This window comes from Taudactylus pleione, unplaced genomic scaffold (assembly GCF_031769625.1).
Source record: "Taudactylus pleione unplaced genomic scaffold, aTauple2 ptg000969l, whole genome shotgun sequence".
In the NCBI taxonomy this organism is placed as follows: Eukaryota; Metazoa; Chordata; class Amphibia; order Anura; family Myobatrachidae; genus Taudactylus; species Taudactylus pleione.
In genome coordinates this window covers 2,159,023-2,178,409 of record NW_028285370.1, presented here as the reverse complement: position 1 = coordinate 2,178,409, position 19,387 = coordinate 2,159,023, and the positions used below count along the sequence as shown (strand labels likewise).

Here is a 19,387-nt window from a genome sequence, read left to right as displayed (position 1 = left end):
ATGTGGGCTTTTATTCACTGTGAAAACATGTAACTCTGGCCTTGTGTTTTATGAGAACACAGCTCGATTTGTTAAATGAACGATTTTAGTGAACGATTTTCATTAATTTTTTCAAGGGAAAAATTTACTAAAATAGTTTACTAAAATTGTTCATTTACTAAATGTAATGAACGATTTTTTTGAACTACAAAGATTTTTGCATATTCCCTTACTGAAAATCGTTGAGTTGGTCCGTCTGACTGAACTACAAACTACAAACATGAACGCGCATGAACGATAATTGTTCATCGTTTTAACTTAGAAAGTGAACGATTTTTTCAACGATTGAACGATAAACGATATCGTTAATGATAATCGGTCAAAAACTCGTTGTGTGTATGCACCTTTATGTATATGGAAATAGCTGATTAAAACATTCCTTGTTGGGACGCTGATGATTTCCTCTCTATAAGCATCTGTAAAATGTGCCGTTTACAAGAATATTTCAGCATGAGAAGACAAGAACCAATAAATACTGGCATATAATGCAGCATCTGATCCACCTGAGCTAATGTCCAGCTCTCCCAGGTACCTGCACTGCTGAGGCCTAAGAACCTGCACAGTAATTATTGAATTACTTGCATTGCAATTCTTCTATACTGGATACTGCCACAAAGCCACTACATTGAGGAATGCAGTCACCAGAGATTTGGGTTTTATATTTTCAGACTATGGGCTAATGGAAAAAGATGAAACGATCCTGGATTGCTTTATTACCTGCTTGGAGTTCTCTATTATAAGTTGCATTGATGGTAGTGCAGCCCTTATAGGGGAAACACAGGCTCCAGGGTTGGAATGATTACAGGGATAATAAGTGGGTGTATGGCTACTCCACCTTTCCCTGTTCCTCTCCTCAGGCCCTGCAGTCAAGGCCATGGTTTATGGATAGCCAGATAATTAGCTGCTCTCAGCCTGAATCAGCAGAGAAGAGTGTTGGTCATTCTGGAGGCAGCTTGGTCAGCTCGGAGAAGAGCAGGTAAGATGTAGTCATAAAGTGTTCTCCCCCCAACCGTGTCCCAGCCCCCCACCGTGTCCCAGCTCCTGTTCCTGTCCGCTCTCCATACAGTGGTCATCAGTGTTAATTACACAGAGCAGCTATAGAAATATCGCCTGGACATCTGAGGGAGACAGTGACAGGTAAGAATAAGCTGGAGAGATCAGAGTATCATCCAGGCAGATACATTGGGGTAAATTTACTAAAGTGAGAGTTTTTAGAAGTGATGTTGCCCATAGCAACCAATCAGATTCTAGCTATTATCTTCTAGAAGGTACTTAAATGTTAAGTAGAATCTGATTGGTTGCTATGGGCAACATCACTTTTAAAACTCACTTCTAAAATCTCTCACTTTAGTAAATTTACCCCATTGTGTCATGTTTGTAAAAGTCAATATAATCATGTGGCAATATTCTGTTACCTGAGATCCCTGGAGAGGAGGCAGAGGATGGGGACATGCACCCCAATGTGCTGGAGATTCCATACCCAGAGGTAAGTGCTGCGGGAGTTCCCTATCTTCCCCCATCATCAGGATGTTCTGGATCATGTATGAAGTTACCCTACACCAGTGATGTGAGGTAGAGCCTTTCCTGTCATACTTTGGTATATGCCAGAGTTTTGACTATATAAACTATAAGTAAAATGTAAAGAAAATATTATAAATATCTTTGTATTATTCCAATCATTTTTGTAATCAAAACTCTGGAGTAAATAGTGTATTGTAGCATACACACGATCAGATGAATGATTTGACCAATGATTTGAACGATTTTGCAAATGATTTGAACTACGAATGATTTTTTACTGCATTAAAATGACTGAAATCATCCAAAACTGACTGCAAACGCATCAGATGTCAGATATCGTTATCTGACCATCGGGAACGAGCATCGTTCAAACATTTCAGATATGAACGATTGAACGATTTTTTAAAATCGTTATCGTTCAGATCTGAAGAAAAATCTGACCGTGTGTATGCACCATATGGCAGGTGAGGCACTGCCTCCCCTGTCTGCCTTTTCCGCACATCCCTGATCAAAACACACCAAATTTCCAGCACTATATACTGCTGCACCTTTGTATAATGCCCACCTAATTATTATTATCCTTTATTTAAAGGGCGCCACAAGTGTTCCGCAGCGCCTTGCAAAATACATAAGCAATCAAATGAACAAGAAACCAGAAACCTATTTTCCATAAACCCTTATGCAAGCTCCAGTCTGGAATCATAACCTATATAACAGGGGTATTCAACACCCAGTCAGCCAGCTGCTGTGGAACTACACATTCCATAATGTTCTATTATAGTTTTGCTATTAGGGCATGCTAAAACTGTAGCAGGGCATGCTGGGATGTGTAGTTCCACAGCAGCTGGAGGGCCGCAAGTTGAATATCCCTGATATATACTGTATGGGTGCTGACATGCTGGTTGGGATCGCTGCCTTCTATACGCCGCAACACAGGTTGCCCTCACCATATGGAGACATATCAAGCAGTGAAAAGAGCAATAAGCTTCTTCCTATCATTTTATAGCCTGTACTTGATTAATGATAGCTAGAAGCTGACTGATTGCTGTGAGTAAAGGCCCCCATACATCAGAGATTGATTGCAGCAATCGTGCAATTTACAATCAATTGTGTATAAAAATCTTTCCCTTTTTCAATTGATTGCAGAATTGCCACAATCGATTGTGTATAAAAATCTTTCCCTTTTTCAATTGATTGCAGAATTGCCACAATCGATTGTGTATAAAAATCTTTCCCTTTTTCAATCGATTGTGGCAATTCTGCAATCAATTGAAAAAGGGAAAGATTTTTATACACAATCGATTGCAAATTGCACTATTGCTGCAATCAATTGCTGCTGTATGGGGCCTTAACTTTTCCACTCTATACTGCATTTTTTATTTTTTTATTTTAACTATGGGTGAGATATATCAAATCTTGGAGAGAGATAAAGTTGAGAAATTGCCCAAAGCAACCCGTCAGCTTTTAACTGTCATTTTACAGGCTGTGCTAGGCAAATGACAGTTATATGCTGATTGGTTGCTATGAATTTTGAGAAGTCTCCCCATATTAATCTTACAGCACTTAGCTCTGAGCTGAAAAGCTGCATACACACACAACGATTTTTTTAATGATTATCGTTAAACGATATCGTTTAACGATAATTGATGGCAAAAATCGTTCACTTTCTGAGTCAAACGAACGATTATCGTTCATGCGCGTTCACGTTTGTAGTTTGTCGTTCAGTCAGACTTGTCAACTCAACGATTTTCATTAAGGGAATATGCAAAAATCGTTTGCAGTTCATAAAAATCTTTCATGACATTTAGTAAATGAACAACTTTAGTAAACGATTTTAGTAAATTTTTTCAAGGGAAAAAATCGTTTACTCAAATCGTTCATTAAAAAATCGTTGTGTGTGTATGCAGCTTTACAGTGACTTTTCTGATGCTAAATGGGTGTTCTGTTAATGAAAAATTGTATATTGAGAAAAACATCTGAAATGATCAGAAAGACCAGTTTATACTCCAATTTGAGAGAAGGCTCTGTATTCTATAACCTTCGGACTATAATAGGAATGGTAGCTCTCATTCAGTGGCTCAAGATACAGTGAAAGTGTTCCCTATGCAAAGTAATTTTATATGTAATGTCATTTATTATTATTTTTTTAAAATATTTGTAGAAAAAGAAATTGGATATATTATATAATATTATGTAGATGCAGTCCAGGCACACTGGCATAGTGTGGGTTAACGCTGCCCCGGCCGGCCTGCACCGTGTTCGGTAGCCTGCCTGCTGTGTGGTGTGGTGAGGCTGATGTTGATTTTGGCACGGTGACTGTGACACACCTGTTCTTTAAACTACTCAATGAGAGATTCGGCATAAAAAATGTCTATTTATTGTTTGCAGTAGCAGAGACATACATAGAAAGTAACACAGAAACATGACCTACAGTAATTCAATATATAAACATCCGCTGCAAATATGATACATGTAACAGTTCTGGAACAGTAGAGGCATGCGCAGGTCCTGGGAGTTTGTTCATACATATCCTAGTTTTGGAACACTACAGGTATGCGCTTGTCCTGGGAGGTTGTCCTTACAGGTTCTAGCTCTGGTACATAAGCGGTTTGCATTTGCTCTTGGGGATGGGGGGGGTATAACATATCGCCGTTCTGGAACACTAGAGGTATATGCTAGTCATTTTGTGCTTACATTACATGTACCCCTTCTTGACCACTAGGAGTGTAAGAATTGATCCTTATGAACTGGTGTGGACCTTTCAGGGGTAGGTGGTTCTTACAACAGTAAAGTTAAATACATGAGGGGAGGTTTATTACATAGCTCAGTTCTGGAGCAGTAGGGGTGCATGCAGACCCTTGGGGCTGGAGGGGCCAGTTCTTGCATACCCTAGTTGTGGAACACTGGGATGTGAGACAGCCTTTAGATGCGATTGGGTGAGGGGGGTTCTTGCATTCCTAGTTATTGAACACTAGGGGTGGGTGGTTGTCCTTTAAGGGACAGGAGGTGTATTAAGATCAAGTCAGGGTGACTTTATTCCCTCGCTGCTATCCATGACAGTGTGACATACAGTACTTCTGCCTTCCATGATTGTACCATGCTCCAATGCATGGTAAATAGTCTATCTTTAATTTCTCCCAAAGGACCAGTCTCAAGAGCTGGACTTTTGTAATGCTATAATGTGGAGCAGGGCTAATGAAGAGAAGAGGTCACTGAGTGATGGGAAATGCTTAGATCAAACTTTCAGATGGGAGCAGAATAGCTGTGTAACATGGAGTAATCACACAGGTCTACCCTTAAGATTAAACCGTTAAGTGAAAGGGGACAATAAATGTATTATTATCACAGGGTGTCTGTAGTGCCATACAGAGATTAGACAGCGCCGGAGCAGGACTCACTGCCGTCCGGTGTCACCCCTGAACACTTGATGTCACGAGAGGGGGCGAGACTGCCTGGACGCTCTACACACTGCAGGGTGCGTGCCCGGAGAACTAGGGATGGCCATCGGTGTGCTTAATATCTATTGCAAAATAGCAAGTAGCCATCGATGGCTACGAACTATGCAATGAATGACCATCAAAGGTTTCCCCAACCGATGGTCATCCCTGTTTTTTGACTGACTGCCCCGTGGACTAATCAAAACCTGGCTGCGGAGCTTTGCAGGTGCCGGGGGCGGAGCTATGCTCTGCGTCCTGGTACCTTGTAAAAAAAAAACATTCAGTTATGCTTAGGCATCGATGGAGGGAAACCATCTGGTTCTCCCACTTCGATGGCAAAACCATTTGACATCGGTCATAAACCATCGATGATTATGAACCATCAATGGCCATCCTACAGATAACCCTATGGACCCAACAAGCAGCACTGCAGCAGCACTACTACCCGCACGGCAACCTGCTACCCAGATGCCCGCATTCACACCCCTCCCTATGGCCCTGGTAATCAGAGGAGGTACCTACCTTTTCCTGGCAGAGGGGACTACCTGTGCAGTGACCTGGTGACTCCTGTTCTCTCTTAGTGCACAATGCACCTGGCAGGAGCCGATCTGGCAGGGCCTGTGACCGGTGCGTGCACAGAAGCACTGGCTTCTAGGGACTGCATCTGCTGCAGCAAGCACTCTCTCTACTAAACACGGTCCGGGCTGGTAGCCCCATGGGGAGAAAACGCCTGACTGTGATTAGTAGATAGCGTTTCTAATTGGAAGCCAGTGAACACTCACACATTAGGGACCCCCTCTTTCTACATGTGACAAAATGGGATTTTATATTGAATGGCATCACTTCTACAATCTTTGTTTACACTGATTGGGGGCTGCCATGATGGTGTCACGTAAACTTGGTGGAGCTTTACATGCTGCATACTGAGAGCGCAGATCATCGGATGGTGCTTAGCTTTGATCATGATGAGTTTTTCTCTAGTGAAGGTGCTTAGGAAAAAACTCTCCTGCAGCCCATAGTGTTACTAACCGGTTAGTATATTGATTTAAACCAGTAAAACTTGAAGTAAAACCTTTTTTACAGAAATATGGCAGCGGGTGATGAACTAGGCCCTCATTCAGACCCACACGCGAGCGGCTGTCTGCTCGCAAGTGGGTCGATGGTCTGCACTGCGCATGTGCACGACGGAGGGAGCTCTGTCGTGCGCATGCGCGAGACGCGACGAGCGAAGGACTTTCCTTCGCTCGGAGTGTCTCATCAAAGGGGGCGTGCTGTTGATGTTGACTGACAGTACGCCCCCTTTGGTGGGCGTGCCGGGGGCGTGCCTGCCAGACGGAGGCGTTCCCAAGGGAACGCCTACCGTCTGAAGCCGGCCCCACTGACATCACTAGTGATGTCAGTGGGAGTGATTTTGGCTCTGATAGAGCCAAAATCACTCCTGGCCTTGCGGTTGAAAAACTCAACCGCAGGCTTTTGCTCGCAGTTTTCGATGGTCAAGACCATCGCGACCATCAACCTGCACGCTCGTATATGCTGTGGGTGGTGACCCACAGCTATACGAGCGTCCAGGAGGACGCTCCATATTAATGGAGGTGGGCCCTGATTCAGAGCGAGCGCTCTGGTCAGAGCGTCCGCCTCTGAATCAGGGCCTATATTTGTATAGAATATTATCCAGACTTATTTTAGGGCAAAACAATAGTATTTGAACAAAATTGTGTCCTTTTTTAAAACCATAAAAACATATATAAATATTTGCATGTAACATTCGTAGTATTATCAGAGAATGTGAATAGAATCGCTAACCAATTACTATTATGTGAGGTATATTTTTTGCTTCTTAGTTGGACATTTGTCACAAAATTATTATTGTTTTTCTTGAAATTAAGATAAATGTGATGTTTCTAAAGGCGATAGGCTCAGTTTTGGACGTTCTTTAAAAAATCAAATCAGTCTCTAGGGTAGATTTACAATAAGACCCGTTATCTATATTCAGTTAAACCCCCTGCAGCTAACACTTCTCATTACTGTCTATTGTGTAATTGTGCCCTATAAAGTGTCCCTGGATGTGGGCGTAGTGATTTCCTGGGTCAAGTGCTGCCACGGCTTCCGACCCCTCACTCAGTGTAAATGTAGGGGACAGAGTAAAGAAAAAATGACTGTAGCCCTTGCTCCCTAATCTGATGGGACGTTGAAGCCCACCTATACTTGGAGGATTACAGATGAGGGTCTTCCCTCTCCCTTCAGAGCGGTCATGGTTTCCCTGCCAGGGAACCACGTCTTACATTCTCTGCTTATTCCACATCTGCTAATCTCTATTTTCCTGTAGCAGTGAAAGTTGAAGGAAATGAGAAAAAAAACTAGATTGTGTTAGCGAGATAGAGAGGTAGAAAAGCTACATATCCAAAGCTTTATTTTATGGACTTAAATTTTTTATTTATTTTTTTTTTCTAACTTGTTCAGGAAACTTACCCCATCTCCTTTTCCCGTTTGGCTGAGCTGCTCGCTCATTCCGGATCTGGATTTGCGTAGGCAGTGTTAAAAATAGTCAAGGTATATAAAGAGGCAAGAAGAGCCCCGCAGACCAGAACAGTGTAAAGAGCCCCAGATAAGGCCACAAAATCTTTTAACACCGTGCAGTCTAAACACAGACTAGAAACCGGGGTAACGCAGATGGGACATAGATATAATATATATATTTCTGTACGAAGAATACAGGGACTCTTTCACGTTACCTCCTCAAACACCATTTCCATAACTTACGGCATGGTTTCTAGAATGGCGCTCTCTCATTACCAACAAGAAGTAATCCTCGCCTGTATCCAATCATTCCAGTTATCCCAGTCACTTAGCACTGGGTATAATAGCACTGTATTTTATGTGGTTGTTAGCATTCTGCAGCTTGCATCCTAATTATTTTATCACCCCCCCCCCCCCTCCCGGACTTTAGGCTTGCCCCCACCTCCCCTTACTACCGGTTGATCACCTATATAAAGTAAATGTAAGTATCCTGGCTAATGTCAGATGATGTTTCCTTCATCTCGAGTCTGTACTCTTTGCATCACCTGATCGGTTCATATGGAACAGGGGTCTTCAACCTTGGCCCTCCAACTGCTGTGGAACTACACATCCCAGCATGCACTGCCATAGTTTTAGCATGCTGTTATATCAAAAAGGTGGCAGTGCATGCTGGGATGTGTAGTTCCACAGTAGCTGGAGGGCCAAGGTTGAAGACCCCTGATACAGAATTTTGGCCTATACAATAAAATCAAAAGTTTATCTTCAATGGAGGTTACTATATGTATAAACTGACATGTGGTCTCTTCACTGACTGGAAGCAAAGCGGGTGCTGGGAAATTATAAATAGAAAAAAATTGCTAATTAACAAACTAGAGGCAAATTACAACATGCAACATAGTGAGAGTGGTCTGATGCTGGAGATCGCCTGTATTTGCTATAGGCCGGATTCAGAGATTTACACTAATGTAATTGCAAAATATGCTAATTCCTTCCAAAGCATAGCGACGCCCACTGCTGCCTTCTCATATCCATCTGACGACATGCAACAGCGCAAACCGATGTTCAGTACCATATTAAGAAAGGAGGGGGTCCGTGTGTAGTATCCGTCCGGGGCCCCCTCCTCTCTGCCCGGCTGCCGGCAGAGTACTGAGTGCAGCATACTCCGGGCACTAGAGTAGATTCTAGTGCCATGCTGGAGTCTACTGCTCATGTGCAGGTGAATGGGAATATGGTGCGGTAGCCATTTTCCCGGTGATCACCTCACTGGGCCTTCACAAAATGTCAGACCCTTTGTCCGCAAGTATAAAATTCCCCACTTAACATTGGATCCCTGTAAACCTAAAATTGCAATCCCAGTAACATCCCAAGCTTCTAAAAGTGGAACTAAACTCAATTAGAGCCTATTTATTAGCTATATGTTGCCGGAGATCCTTCCTAAACACCTGTTTTTAGATGATTCCTGAAAAAGTTAAGCATACCCTGAATGTATGAAGGATTAACTGCAGCAAATATTGGAGATTGGAAAAGCAACGCCCATAAGTGTCTTTGGCGGCTCCTAAATTATAAAGCTTTCTGGAACTTTGCTGTGATGGCTATCGACATCTTTACATAGCATTCGCCATTGTAGCTTTTGGCCTCATCTCTGCATAATTTTTCGAAAGAAGGATTTGAAACCTTCCTCTCTATTACCTGCCGCTTGCCTGTGCGCGATCCGATGACCGTGCGCGCACAGTAAGAATGACTGGCATTAGTGATCGCTTTACTTTTTACACTTTTAAGGGACTGCGCACTGCAGGCGTTTTTGTTTTTTGTTGTTTTAATATATAATGTGCTCTGATAACTAATTTCTTATCGCCACGACATGCAGTGATAAGAAATGTATAATTATTGGAGCTAAATTGCAGTAATAGTTAAATATGTCCCACAGGGGTCTATTCAGAATTGAAAATACGGAATACGTAAACTATGATTTCCATATTTCCTATTCAATAATGGAGAAGATAACGCAATTATCTTCAGTAATTCCCATCTCGCAGAGTACCTCACTGTAGGGATCAGCCATTGATTTCTACAATGCTTTAACACTTTTTGCTATTCAGCAAAGCAAAAAGTGTTAAATCACATTCGAAAAATCATTACTTTATATAACGCCATCTCCAAATGCTTACATGAAGAATATACTTACATTTCCCGAAAACTGCTGGGACAGATGGAAATTTTCCCATAAGTCCCTGCAGCATCTTGCAAGCCCGCCCAGTCACTCTAGAGGCTTTTAAACCCCCCGAAACTGATTGATATGAGTATACAGGCTTTATACTAGCCTGTATACATGTATATTTATGTGCGATTATATTTAACATTTATAAATAAATGTTAAATATAAAAGTGCATAAATATACTGTACATGTATAAAGCCTGTATACGCATATCAATCAATTTCGGGAGGCTGGAGCTGTACTTACCCCTCCACGGTCACCAGGAAGCCAGGACGGAGACTGTTCCCCAGCGCATGACTGAGCATGTGCAGGGAACAAACAGAAGGGATTGTTTCCGGAATCCCGAAAACAATCCCTTCTAGGACATCGCAGGACAGCGTGTTACCGCAACCGCTGTCCCTGCTGAAAATGTTGCTGAATAGCTTACATATTTTATCATAATTGATAACATATCGTGATGATATTGCCCGATAATATTCTGGGCAACATCGTCACTGTTGCTGAATAGACCCCTAAATGTTTATACACACGGTCAGATTTTCTGTCAGATCTGAATGATAACGATTTTAAAAATCGTTCATATCTGATGAAAATCCTGGCGATTGAAACGTTGAAGTGAATACAGAGGTTTATATAACCCTTCTTTATTGTGCTTGTTATTGCTGAGTGCCGCCGCTCCTTTATGACTTTAATTTGATACTATTGCGGAAGGCACCCAATTTATGGTTGGAATTTGAGTGCCGGGCCCATGCTACTATATATATATATATATATATATATATATATATGCACCATACAGTACAAAACAGCAGAACATGTGATACAAGCTATATAGGCATTTGTTTTATTTGCAGTCACAGTACCCGCAGAGGTAGCGCTGCCTGTTATCAGTATGCCCCTCCCCCCCATGCTACATAGGATCGTCAGACGATGAGGCTAATGACCCCACGGGAGCGTGCACTACCCGATGTAGAGCATACACACGACACAGTTTTAACGATATGTCGATCCGATGTGTCGTAATTGGCCAAATCGTTCGTGTGTAGGGGCCTTAAAGGATTGGTGCCAATGTGGGCAGGAGAGGAGCACAAGGGCAGAGGGCCCTGCTCGTGACTTAACTTCTACAATCATTTTTTTTTTCTCTACCCACTAAGCTCTATGGAGAAGATTAATCACTTGGAAGTTATTTTATTGCAGCATTTAAATAAAAAACTAGAGGGCATTCTCTCCCTGCAAAGTCATTAGAAGTCGTTCGTTTGTGTAGCCAATCACATAGGCAATAATGATTTAAACAAGCAATTTCTGATATAAGATTGACTTGGATAAATAACATTGCCCTCATAACCTAACTTTAAATCTGATTGCAGACACCCTGGCAATATTATTGTGGAATAAATCCGTAAAGTGAACAAGCAGGTTGGTTTACTGAGCTGCCATTTGCAAAATATGCATTTATCTGGAACGATAAACAGGTTTCTGCTGGAGAGACACAATGTGACCTATATCCCCTGCTCCTGGTTACATTAGTGAGAAGCACTAAACAAAATAATGATGCTAAAAATGTACACGCCCTTCAATAAGATCTAAACACCCTACTGCAAGTGTGGGCTTTTGGGGTTTTTTTCTGAAAAAAAGTTCTATATTTTTTTCCAACTGTAAATTCCACTAAATTCATGGTGAAGCTCCTCAATCCACAATGTGATGTTCTTTCTGAAATCTGGCTGACTCATTAGACACGGGGTCAGATTCAGTGGTGCACGTAATGCTGAAGTTCCCATAGTTGGGCGATTTTTATTTTTTACATCTTGTAAGCAAAATATTCTTAAAACCCCTACGGCGCATGAGCTACCGAGTGTAGGCACAAATCCACTGTTGCGTGTGGGAACGCTGATATCAGAACGGACAAGAGATAACCATGGGTGGTGACTGGGAGGTGGCCCGAAGTGAACGCTAAAAAATCTGGGCATTACGGGAGTGTCGCGCGCACGTCAGTGAAATCTGCTGCGTTCTCAGATGCAGAGCCACAGCCACAGAGGCCATGTTTAGATGCAGTTCAGACTGTGACACTGCAGGCGTGTCTGGTGCGCCGATGGTGGATTGTCTTGAACCGACTGTGTTGCACCGTTCAGCACTGATGAAAGTGGGCCTTTCAGTGCATGCACAGTTTGGTGAATGCAAGTACACGAGTAGCATTTGTATCATTATTGGCACCGCTAAAAGACACAGCTTTGGGTGACTGCTTACACCTCTGAATTGGGCTGATATGCGGTACATGATGTATCTTTATAATACTGAAAGATGATGGAAAATGTGAATGTTTTTCTTCAGTATATTCCTATGAGAAGTCTTCCCAAATGCAGGTAAACTATCACAATGCTAAAAGGGGAAAAAACAAACAATAAAAGAGAACAATATAATTGAATGTTATTGACCACCCAGCAGATTACCTTGGGATATATAAAAATGGACATTTAAGATGGAGGTTTATTCTTCCCACAGATCTTTAAATAAAACAATCAGAATAGATGGTTAATTCCTCCTTATCTGCTCTCCATTTACGTTGAACATCGAGACTAGAGGGTAAATTTACTAAAGTGAGTGTTTACAAGTGGAGATGTTGCCCATAGCAACCAATCGGATTTTAACATTTAACTAGCAACTTCTAGAAGATAGTAGCTAAAATCTGATTGGTTGCTATGGGCAACATCTCCACTTGTAAAAAATCTCACTTTAGTAAATATACCTCTAGTAGTTACTTTTTATACCCAGTCAAATCCTGGGTGCAAACTCATATTTACTAAGCTTTGGCTTTTCAAAGCCACCGGTTGTCAGCGGTATCTAAAACGGCAATAAATTTAAATGCAAAATCACATGGCTAGGACAGCTGACAATTCGCTGCTTTGAAATGACAACACTTAGTAAATATACCCTGGTGTTTTCTGGTTTGTGTTCCTAGGTCCTAAATATAATCATCTTTTATTATTATTGTGTCAAAATATGCAACGCTGTGCAAAGAATGTTTATTTAACATCCGCTCATGCTTTGGCAGATCTTGCAATCTAAAGGTGAGTACACACCTGAACGACCGGCAATCGTGCCGATGTTCAGGGCGATTTGCCTTCACCTTGGACATCGCATGATTGCCGGTACACACTACACAATTTAATGAACGATGGAACGCGCAAATTGGGCATACACACTGCACAATATGCCCGATATGTCGTTACGATTCGGTCAAATTGTCCCAAGTGTGTAGCCGGCCTAAGCAATCTACCAGCATGAAACCAATGTTTTAAAAATTATTATGGAAGCTCTTATTACGACCCATATGATTAAAAAATGGCATGCATAGACTTGGCTAGTGGCAGCATAAATACTGAAATATGGGAGATGACTGCTCCTGTGCCTTCCAATTACAGTGAGAGGGAACCCACCTGCAGAATGGGCAGACTCTATGCTCCATACTCCCATTCTACCACCCTTTGCTGCCAAATGTCTGAATTCCTTGCACCATCACCATACAGGTCCTGGGAATGATGTATTGTAGGAAAGAGTTATGAGTGCGATGTACGACCTGACTGAATGTTTGGTAGAAAGTTTTCTGACTTTTTTTTTTTCTTTTTTCTGCATCGTTGGGGCTGGTGAGAATGGGGATCTCTGCAGACTGTTAAAACTTAATATGCAAATTATTAATAGGACTTTCATTAGTGAGCGTGGAGCGGACACCAGTTATTGATACATTGCCACGTCCTCTCTGAACTAGCTTATATGCAAATGCCGGGTTACAACCCAGTCATCCCCTTTCAATCACTAGGGGGCCTTTTTTTATCATGAAATATTTGCTGCATTATCCACGAAAACATCTGATTTTTGGGGGATACCTGCCAATATATACCGCAGACGTACTATGGAAGGATCGCAGCAGATAACTGTTTCCGATAATTTCCAATAGCAGCCTCGGTCCCCGTAGGTTTCTATGGGGGATGCAATGCCGTCAGATTTACCAGGTTCTGCAATGTGAAGCATCCCGGAGTTTTTCTGACGCCATATGAAGATGGTGCTGTAGCCTATTGGCTTCACTTCGCCAAATTTACCGTGGGAGTTCTTCCGGAACCCTTAACGGCAATAGGCGCCTCACATGCGTGGTCAGCAGACCGCACATGCAAAGAGACCGCTGGTCCAGTGACTTCTCTCAGAGCACATTACAGGGACAGGCTGTTTTTCAGAGTGCCCTGTCCCTGCATGTGCTATTTAATACATTTGAGCGCTGTTATTGCATACTGCAAAGCAATCACGTGCGCTAATGTCGTCTAATATAGTGGCAGCACTAATGAGAGCCGTATTAAGGGCTACATGGACCTGGGGCTGAAATTGCTCAAGAAAACGGAGGAGGTGTGACCAGTGCCATGTGGGTGTGACCAGTGTAGTATGGGCGTGGTCAGCGCCAAGTAGGAGTGTACACTTCCTGCACTATCTGCCCTGTTGTCTACCTACATATGTATACAAAATGTATTATTTTGTCAGGAAAATAGAAATACAATTTTATTACTTATTATTTATGGCCGAAGGTGTGACAGGCCGGTGACTGGTCATCATCATGTTGTCATGGTGATGGGCCTATTTTAAGTGGAGGCCTGAAGCTGTAGTCCTATCCGCTCCATTGTTAATCTGGCGCTAATGACCAAGTACTCTGTCATCTGTAGTAGTCAAGACGCAATCTGAAAAAGGCAGCCAATTATGGGGATAGACATTCTGAGGCCTCCAGCACCCATAATGGATACAGCTCCTGACTGGTGCATCTGTGTCCAGGTGTGGCATGGGCTGTTACGTGAATGTGCCCCTCCTGTAAGATGTCTGTCTGCAGCTACAGTCTTTTCTTTCATCCTGCCCCGGTGTACGGATTCGTAAGCGTAAAATGCTCCAAAATCTAAATTTAGAGGTTTCCATCACTTTTGTGGTGCACAGTACGTAAAACACATATATGTCTTGTTCTATACCAGAAGATCTTATAATCAGGCTGGATTCCTATGGGAATGAAAAGGCGGCATTCCAAAATACCCTGAGGAAAAGACCCGTATGGTCTTGAAACATTGGTCTGTCTTAATACAACTTTATATTCAAAATTCCGTAGAGTGCAGCTTTTCTCCTTCCATAGGATATCAGCCAGCTATTCTGATTTCAGGAACCCCCCCCCCCCCCCTGTTAGATGGTCACTGGAGCCACAGTGCCAAAACTTCACAAAGTATATGTGTGTATATGTATATAATATATTCTTCCCTTCAGGCCAGTCTTACACTAGAAATCACTCAGCATTTATTTAAACATAACTGAGATTTTTTTTTTTGGTCTGGTGTACAGCTTTATAGCTCAATCTCCCCCATTACAATGTTTACTGAACTAAAACATAGGGTACAAGTGGGACGAGACCACAAACTTTGTGTAAACAGAAAACCTAGATGTACTTGGTGCATTCCTTGTGATGGTACTCAATAGTGCAGAGTACCGCAGCTTTTTTTTTTTCTGGAGACAGAGGTTTTCCATCATGGCTGGTATATTTTAACACTCCTTCCTAGAACTTGTGACACCAGACTAGTTCATTCCAGCTACTTTATAGACCAGGGAGACACAAACCTGGCAACCGGGCCTTCAGCAATTGTGGTGAACACTGTGTGTGTGTGTGTGTGTGTGTGTATATATAATATAAGCAACCTAATTGTGGTCTAGTAGTTGCACACTAGAAAGCCCTGTCCTCCCAGCTCTCACTGGCTGCGCAACTGGGTCGCCCTACCACCCAATCTGTCCCTCTCTGCTATTCCTCAACTTGTCTCTCCCACCCTCCCTCTCCCATACTTACCCTGGAGGCCATTCCTCCTCTTCCAGGCCTGTTCCATCTCCCTCTCTCGCAATGGGAGCAGTTGGGGGCGCGCGCAATGTCCACATCACTTGTGTGGTCTGCTGACTACCCATGCGCAGAACGGCCCCGGCTCCCGAGCCGTATTCAATTTGAGCGAACCCACAATACTTCTCCGCCTCCCGGACTCTTCGCCTACATCGCGTGTTTTGTAGGCGAAAAAGTATCGCGCGCATGCCTGTGTATCCCCGTATTCAATTCGAAAGTACGCAAAAACGGGACCCAGCGAAACTGGAACAGGCAGAAAGTACTGTCAGATTTGGGGAAATCAGCCTGACACCCCCCCAAAATATGCTCTGATATGGAGGTTCCCTATGGTACGCCCCGATTTGGCTTGCTGAAGGTATTTGGTGTTTTTAAACGGGCTCAATAGCTGCTAAATAGCGTTTTTGTATAAGTGGTGCAGAATAGTATTCAGGAGTATTTTTGCAGAAAATACCTTATCCCAGCAAATTTGAGGTACTTGAAAATGGGGGTCAGCATATTTTAAAGTTGAAAAAATCATGAAAAATCCACCTTCTGCAAGCACCTGCAATGAAAAAAACACATGGGGCTTACTTGGGGAACCCCCCCCCTCCCCAGAATCAAGTTCGCTAGTTTTTATCTTTGTCCCCCAACATTTTTTTTTTTCTACTCCAAATTCAAAGTGATTTTTTTGGGGTGTTCTTAAATTTTTTTAAATTTGACACAGATTACCTTTGGGGGACTGTCTATAGGCTGTATGGGGGTTCCCGCAATGTTGCACCCCAAAACCCCAATTCTGCACTTTTTTCCGCCTGCTATTCATAGGCGAAACTTTCCGCCCATTACATTGCATTGACTTCATTGTATACGGCGACACTTTTCCGCCTGGCGAAATGACGTCATTGGCGAAACTTTTCCACGCATTCCGGCTTTTCGCCTCAAATTGAATACGGGCCATAGAAGCGAAATATTGCTTTTGTGATCATTTCACTTCTTTACACATTGCTTGCACAGGCAACTTTCGAAGCCCCTGTCACTGCATGTGATTTTTAGTACATGCCGGGGAATGTTAATTTATTATTACCGACAATAATAGTGGGGGTGCTTAGGATACAGTAGTTACTAAATGAGTTTAATTATTTGGGTAATTACATTGGAGTCAGATTAGTTTTGTATACTGGTGGGGATTTGTGAATGTCTCTTACCCAGGGAAGATATGTATAATATTCCGTATTATACCCCCATCCATCTCATATACAGTAGGGGCCTATTTATTAAGTATTTGCGCATATTCCCTGAAAACATCAATTTTCGGGGGATATCCGCAAATATTTAGTATCCCCCAGATGTACTATGGAGGGATTGCAGCAGATACAGTATCTCCGATAGGTTTCTATGGGGGTTGCGAAGCTGTTGGATTACCAAACTGAGTTTGGGCCCCGCAGCTAACGCCATCTAAAGATGGTGTTGTGCTACTGTAGCCTATAGTTTTCACTCCGTAATATATACAGAGAGAGGGTTCCCCCGGATCCCTCCCCAGCAATGTCCGCAGCACATGTGTGATCTGTAGACCATGTATAGGCACGCGTTCATGGTGTAAATAGACCATTGATGCGGTCACTTCACTCCAAGCACATTGCGGGTGCATGCTCCTTTCCAAGCCCCCTGTCCCTGCCAGAGCTATTTCATACACTCAGGCAGCAATATCACATACTAGAATGCAATCATGGGCATGATATCATGCCCAGATCGCATTGTATTTGATTCTTGATAAATAGGCTCAGGTGAGGGGGCCATATAGACTGGTCTCAGCCTCTACTGTCCATGAATGGCCAGGGGGGGGGGGGGTCTCACACAGCACAGGGACCATCCATCTATCTCTGCACAACAGACTTCTCATTTACATGACTGCTCAAAATGCATAAAGTGACTGAAGAAATAGTCCTGAGTTGCCCCTGAGGGGTCACTGATGTGTTTATAGAGCTGGGTGTAGGACAATAACTGCCCCCACTGCTTTTGTTGTATAAAGAATTTAATCACCATAAGTAAGGAAGGCACCAATTCTATTCAATGTCCTATGTGCTCACACACTTGTTACTCTACATGTTGCACTCTCTGTTACAGTGGGGTGCTGGTATTTTAAGTTACCATCTCAATTACAGGAGGAGTGATGGCATTATACATACTGTATTACCCTCCTGGTTACAGGTGGGTGCTGCCATTTATACATGATACCCCCAGTTACACGTATACCTCTTGTGTAAACCTTCTTACCCCAGGTTCCCTCCTTTTAACCTGAGTAACGTCTCTCGTTTTTGGCTATATAAAACAACACCTATCCAATTCCATATCCATGGTTCCGATGTCTGCAGCCACAACGGCATCAGGCACATTTTCTTTTGGATTCGCTGCTGTGATAATATGCAAATGCTAGTCTCACTTTCCCCTTGTGTTCTCGTGAGCATCGGACCGTACAATCCCTGAGACGCCCACATTTTTAATATCCGTGGACAGTGGAAATCCGCCACTGAACTCAAACATGCCACCATCGGCGCACCATTGCGATGACCATCAACACTTCTTATTAACCCTTTAGCTGACGCAGTGTCTGCTTCTGAACTGTCTCTAATCGTGGCCTCTACAACAGCGGCTCTGCATTTGAGAATGTCGCGTTCACTGACACGCCCCTTTTTTTGCGTTCACTTCAGGAACTCCCATGGCTGCCTGCCGCCATCTCTATTACAAGCAACTGCGTTCACCACAGAGGTCTCTGCGAACACTCAGCAATACACATGCACCATAGGGGATTCTCTGACTTTTCGCGCAGTAGCAAAAAAATTGCTCGACTGCGCAAACATGGACACTGTGTCTACCTCTGAATCAGGCTCTCTGTATCCATATAATTACAGATCATTCCCTAGGCTGATCAGTTGGGTATAATAGTTATTAATGTTATCAGCTGTCTCATCTGCCCTCAGTACCACCATATAATGGAGCGGCAGGGCTGCACATCCTAAAATTAAACATGGTAATAGGTGCTACCATGCTGAGATCTGTAGTTCTACAGCAAAAAAGAAGGGGGGAGGAGCAGGTACACACTATAAGCACTAAGAATTCTGTAAGGTTTCTTTTTTTTTTTCATCATTAAATTTTTATTGAATATAGTACAAAATTTTTATGGGGTACAGAAAGAGAAAAAAAGAAAAAAAAAAAAGGGGGGGGAACATACATAAAATAAAAGGATGTGGCAGTACACTTGAAGACATCAAACAAACAAAAAAAAAAAAAAAAAAGGAACCAATAAAGGAACCATAGCTGCCTGAACATGTACTTAGATGTGCTAGTCCCGCTCTGGAGTCTCATTTAGATTAAAAGGAGAGGCACCCTGAGGAACCGGAGAGGGTAGGGATAGGGGTGGCGGTCCTCCATTTGTGACATACAGATACCAAGGATACCATTTTACAGTAGGGGATGAAATAGTCACAGAGTGAGGAGCCTCCCTCGTCTCCATTTCAAAATGGGATTGTGTTTTAGTTATGACTTTGGCAAATGGGGGAGGGGAAGGGGATTTCCAACTCTGAGCGATAGTAGCTTTAGCAGAAATCAGAATATGGCCAAGAACATATCGGTCAGATTTGGGTACAGAGATTGGGTACCAGTGGAGAAGGGCGAGGGAAGGATCTGGGATTAAGGTGAGACCCAGGACATCTTTAATAAGATTGAACACTTCCTCCCAAAAGGGGCGTATTACAGGGCAATCCCAGAAGACATGAAAAATAGAT

General features: G+C 42.8%; 2 protein-coding genes across 3 annotated transcripts in view; both read left to right on the top strand.

The window, feature by feature from the left end:
- Nucleotides 1-834: 834 nt before the first annotated feature.
- LOC148454873 (Krueppel-like factor 4) overlaps nucleotides 835-19,387 on the top strand; it is a 28,921-nt gene continuing 10,368 nt past the window's right edge. Inside the window, exon 1 of the mRNA XM_088460681.1 lies at nucleotides 835-1,015. The gene's annotated coding sequence lies outside the window, so the exon portion shown is untranslated. The remainder of the gene's footprint in view (nucleotides 1,016-19,387) is intronic.
- Nucleotides 1,039-19,387, top strand: part of LOC148454872 (uncharacterized) — a 57,498-nt gene continuing 39,149 nt past the window's right edge. The window contains exon 1 of one of the 2 annotated variants that reach the window (XM_088460684.1): nucleotides 1,039-1,176. Coding sequence is in view for 1 of the 2 variants with exons in the window: in XM_088460683.1 (XP_088316809.1) it covers nucleotides 1,490-1,525 (36 nt within the window). In the remaining variant the exon portion in view is untranslated. Of the gene's footprint in view, nucleotides 1,177-1,465; nucleotides 1,526-19,387 lie in introns of those variants that run through there. The other variant, XM_088460683.1, reaches the window with a different exon arrangement.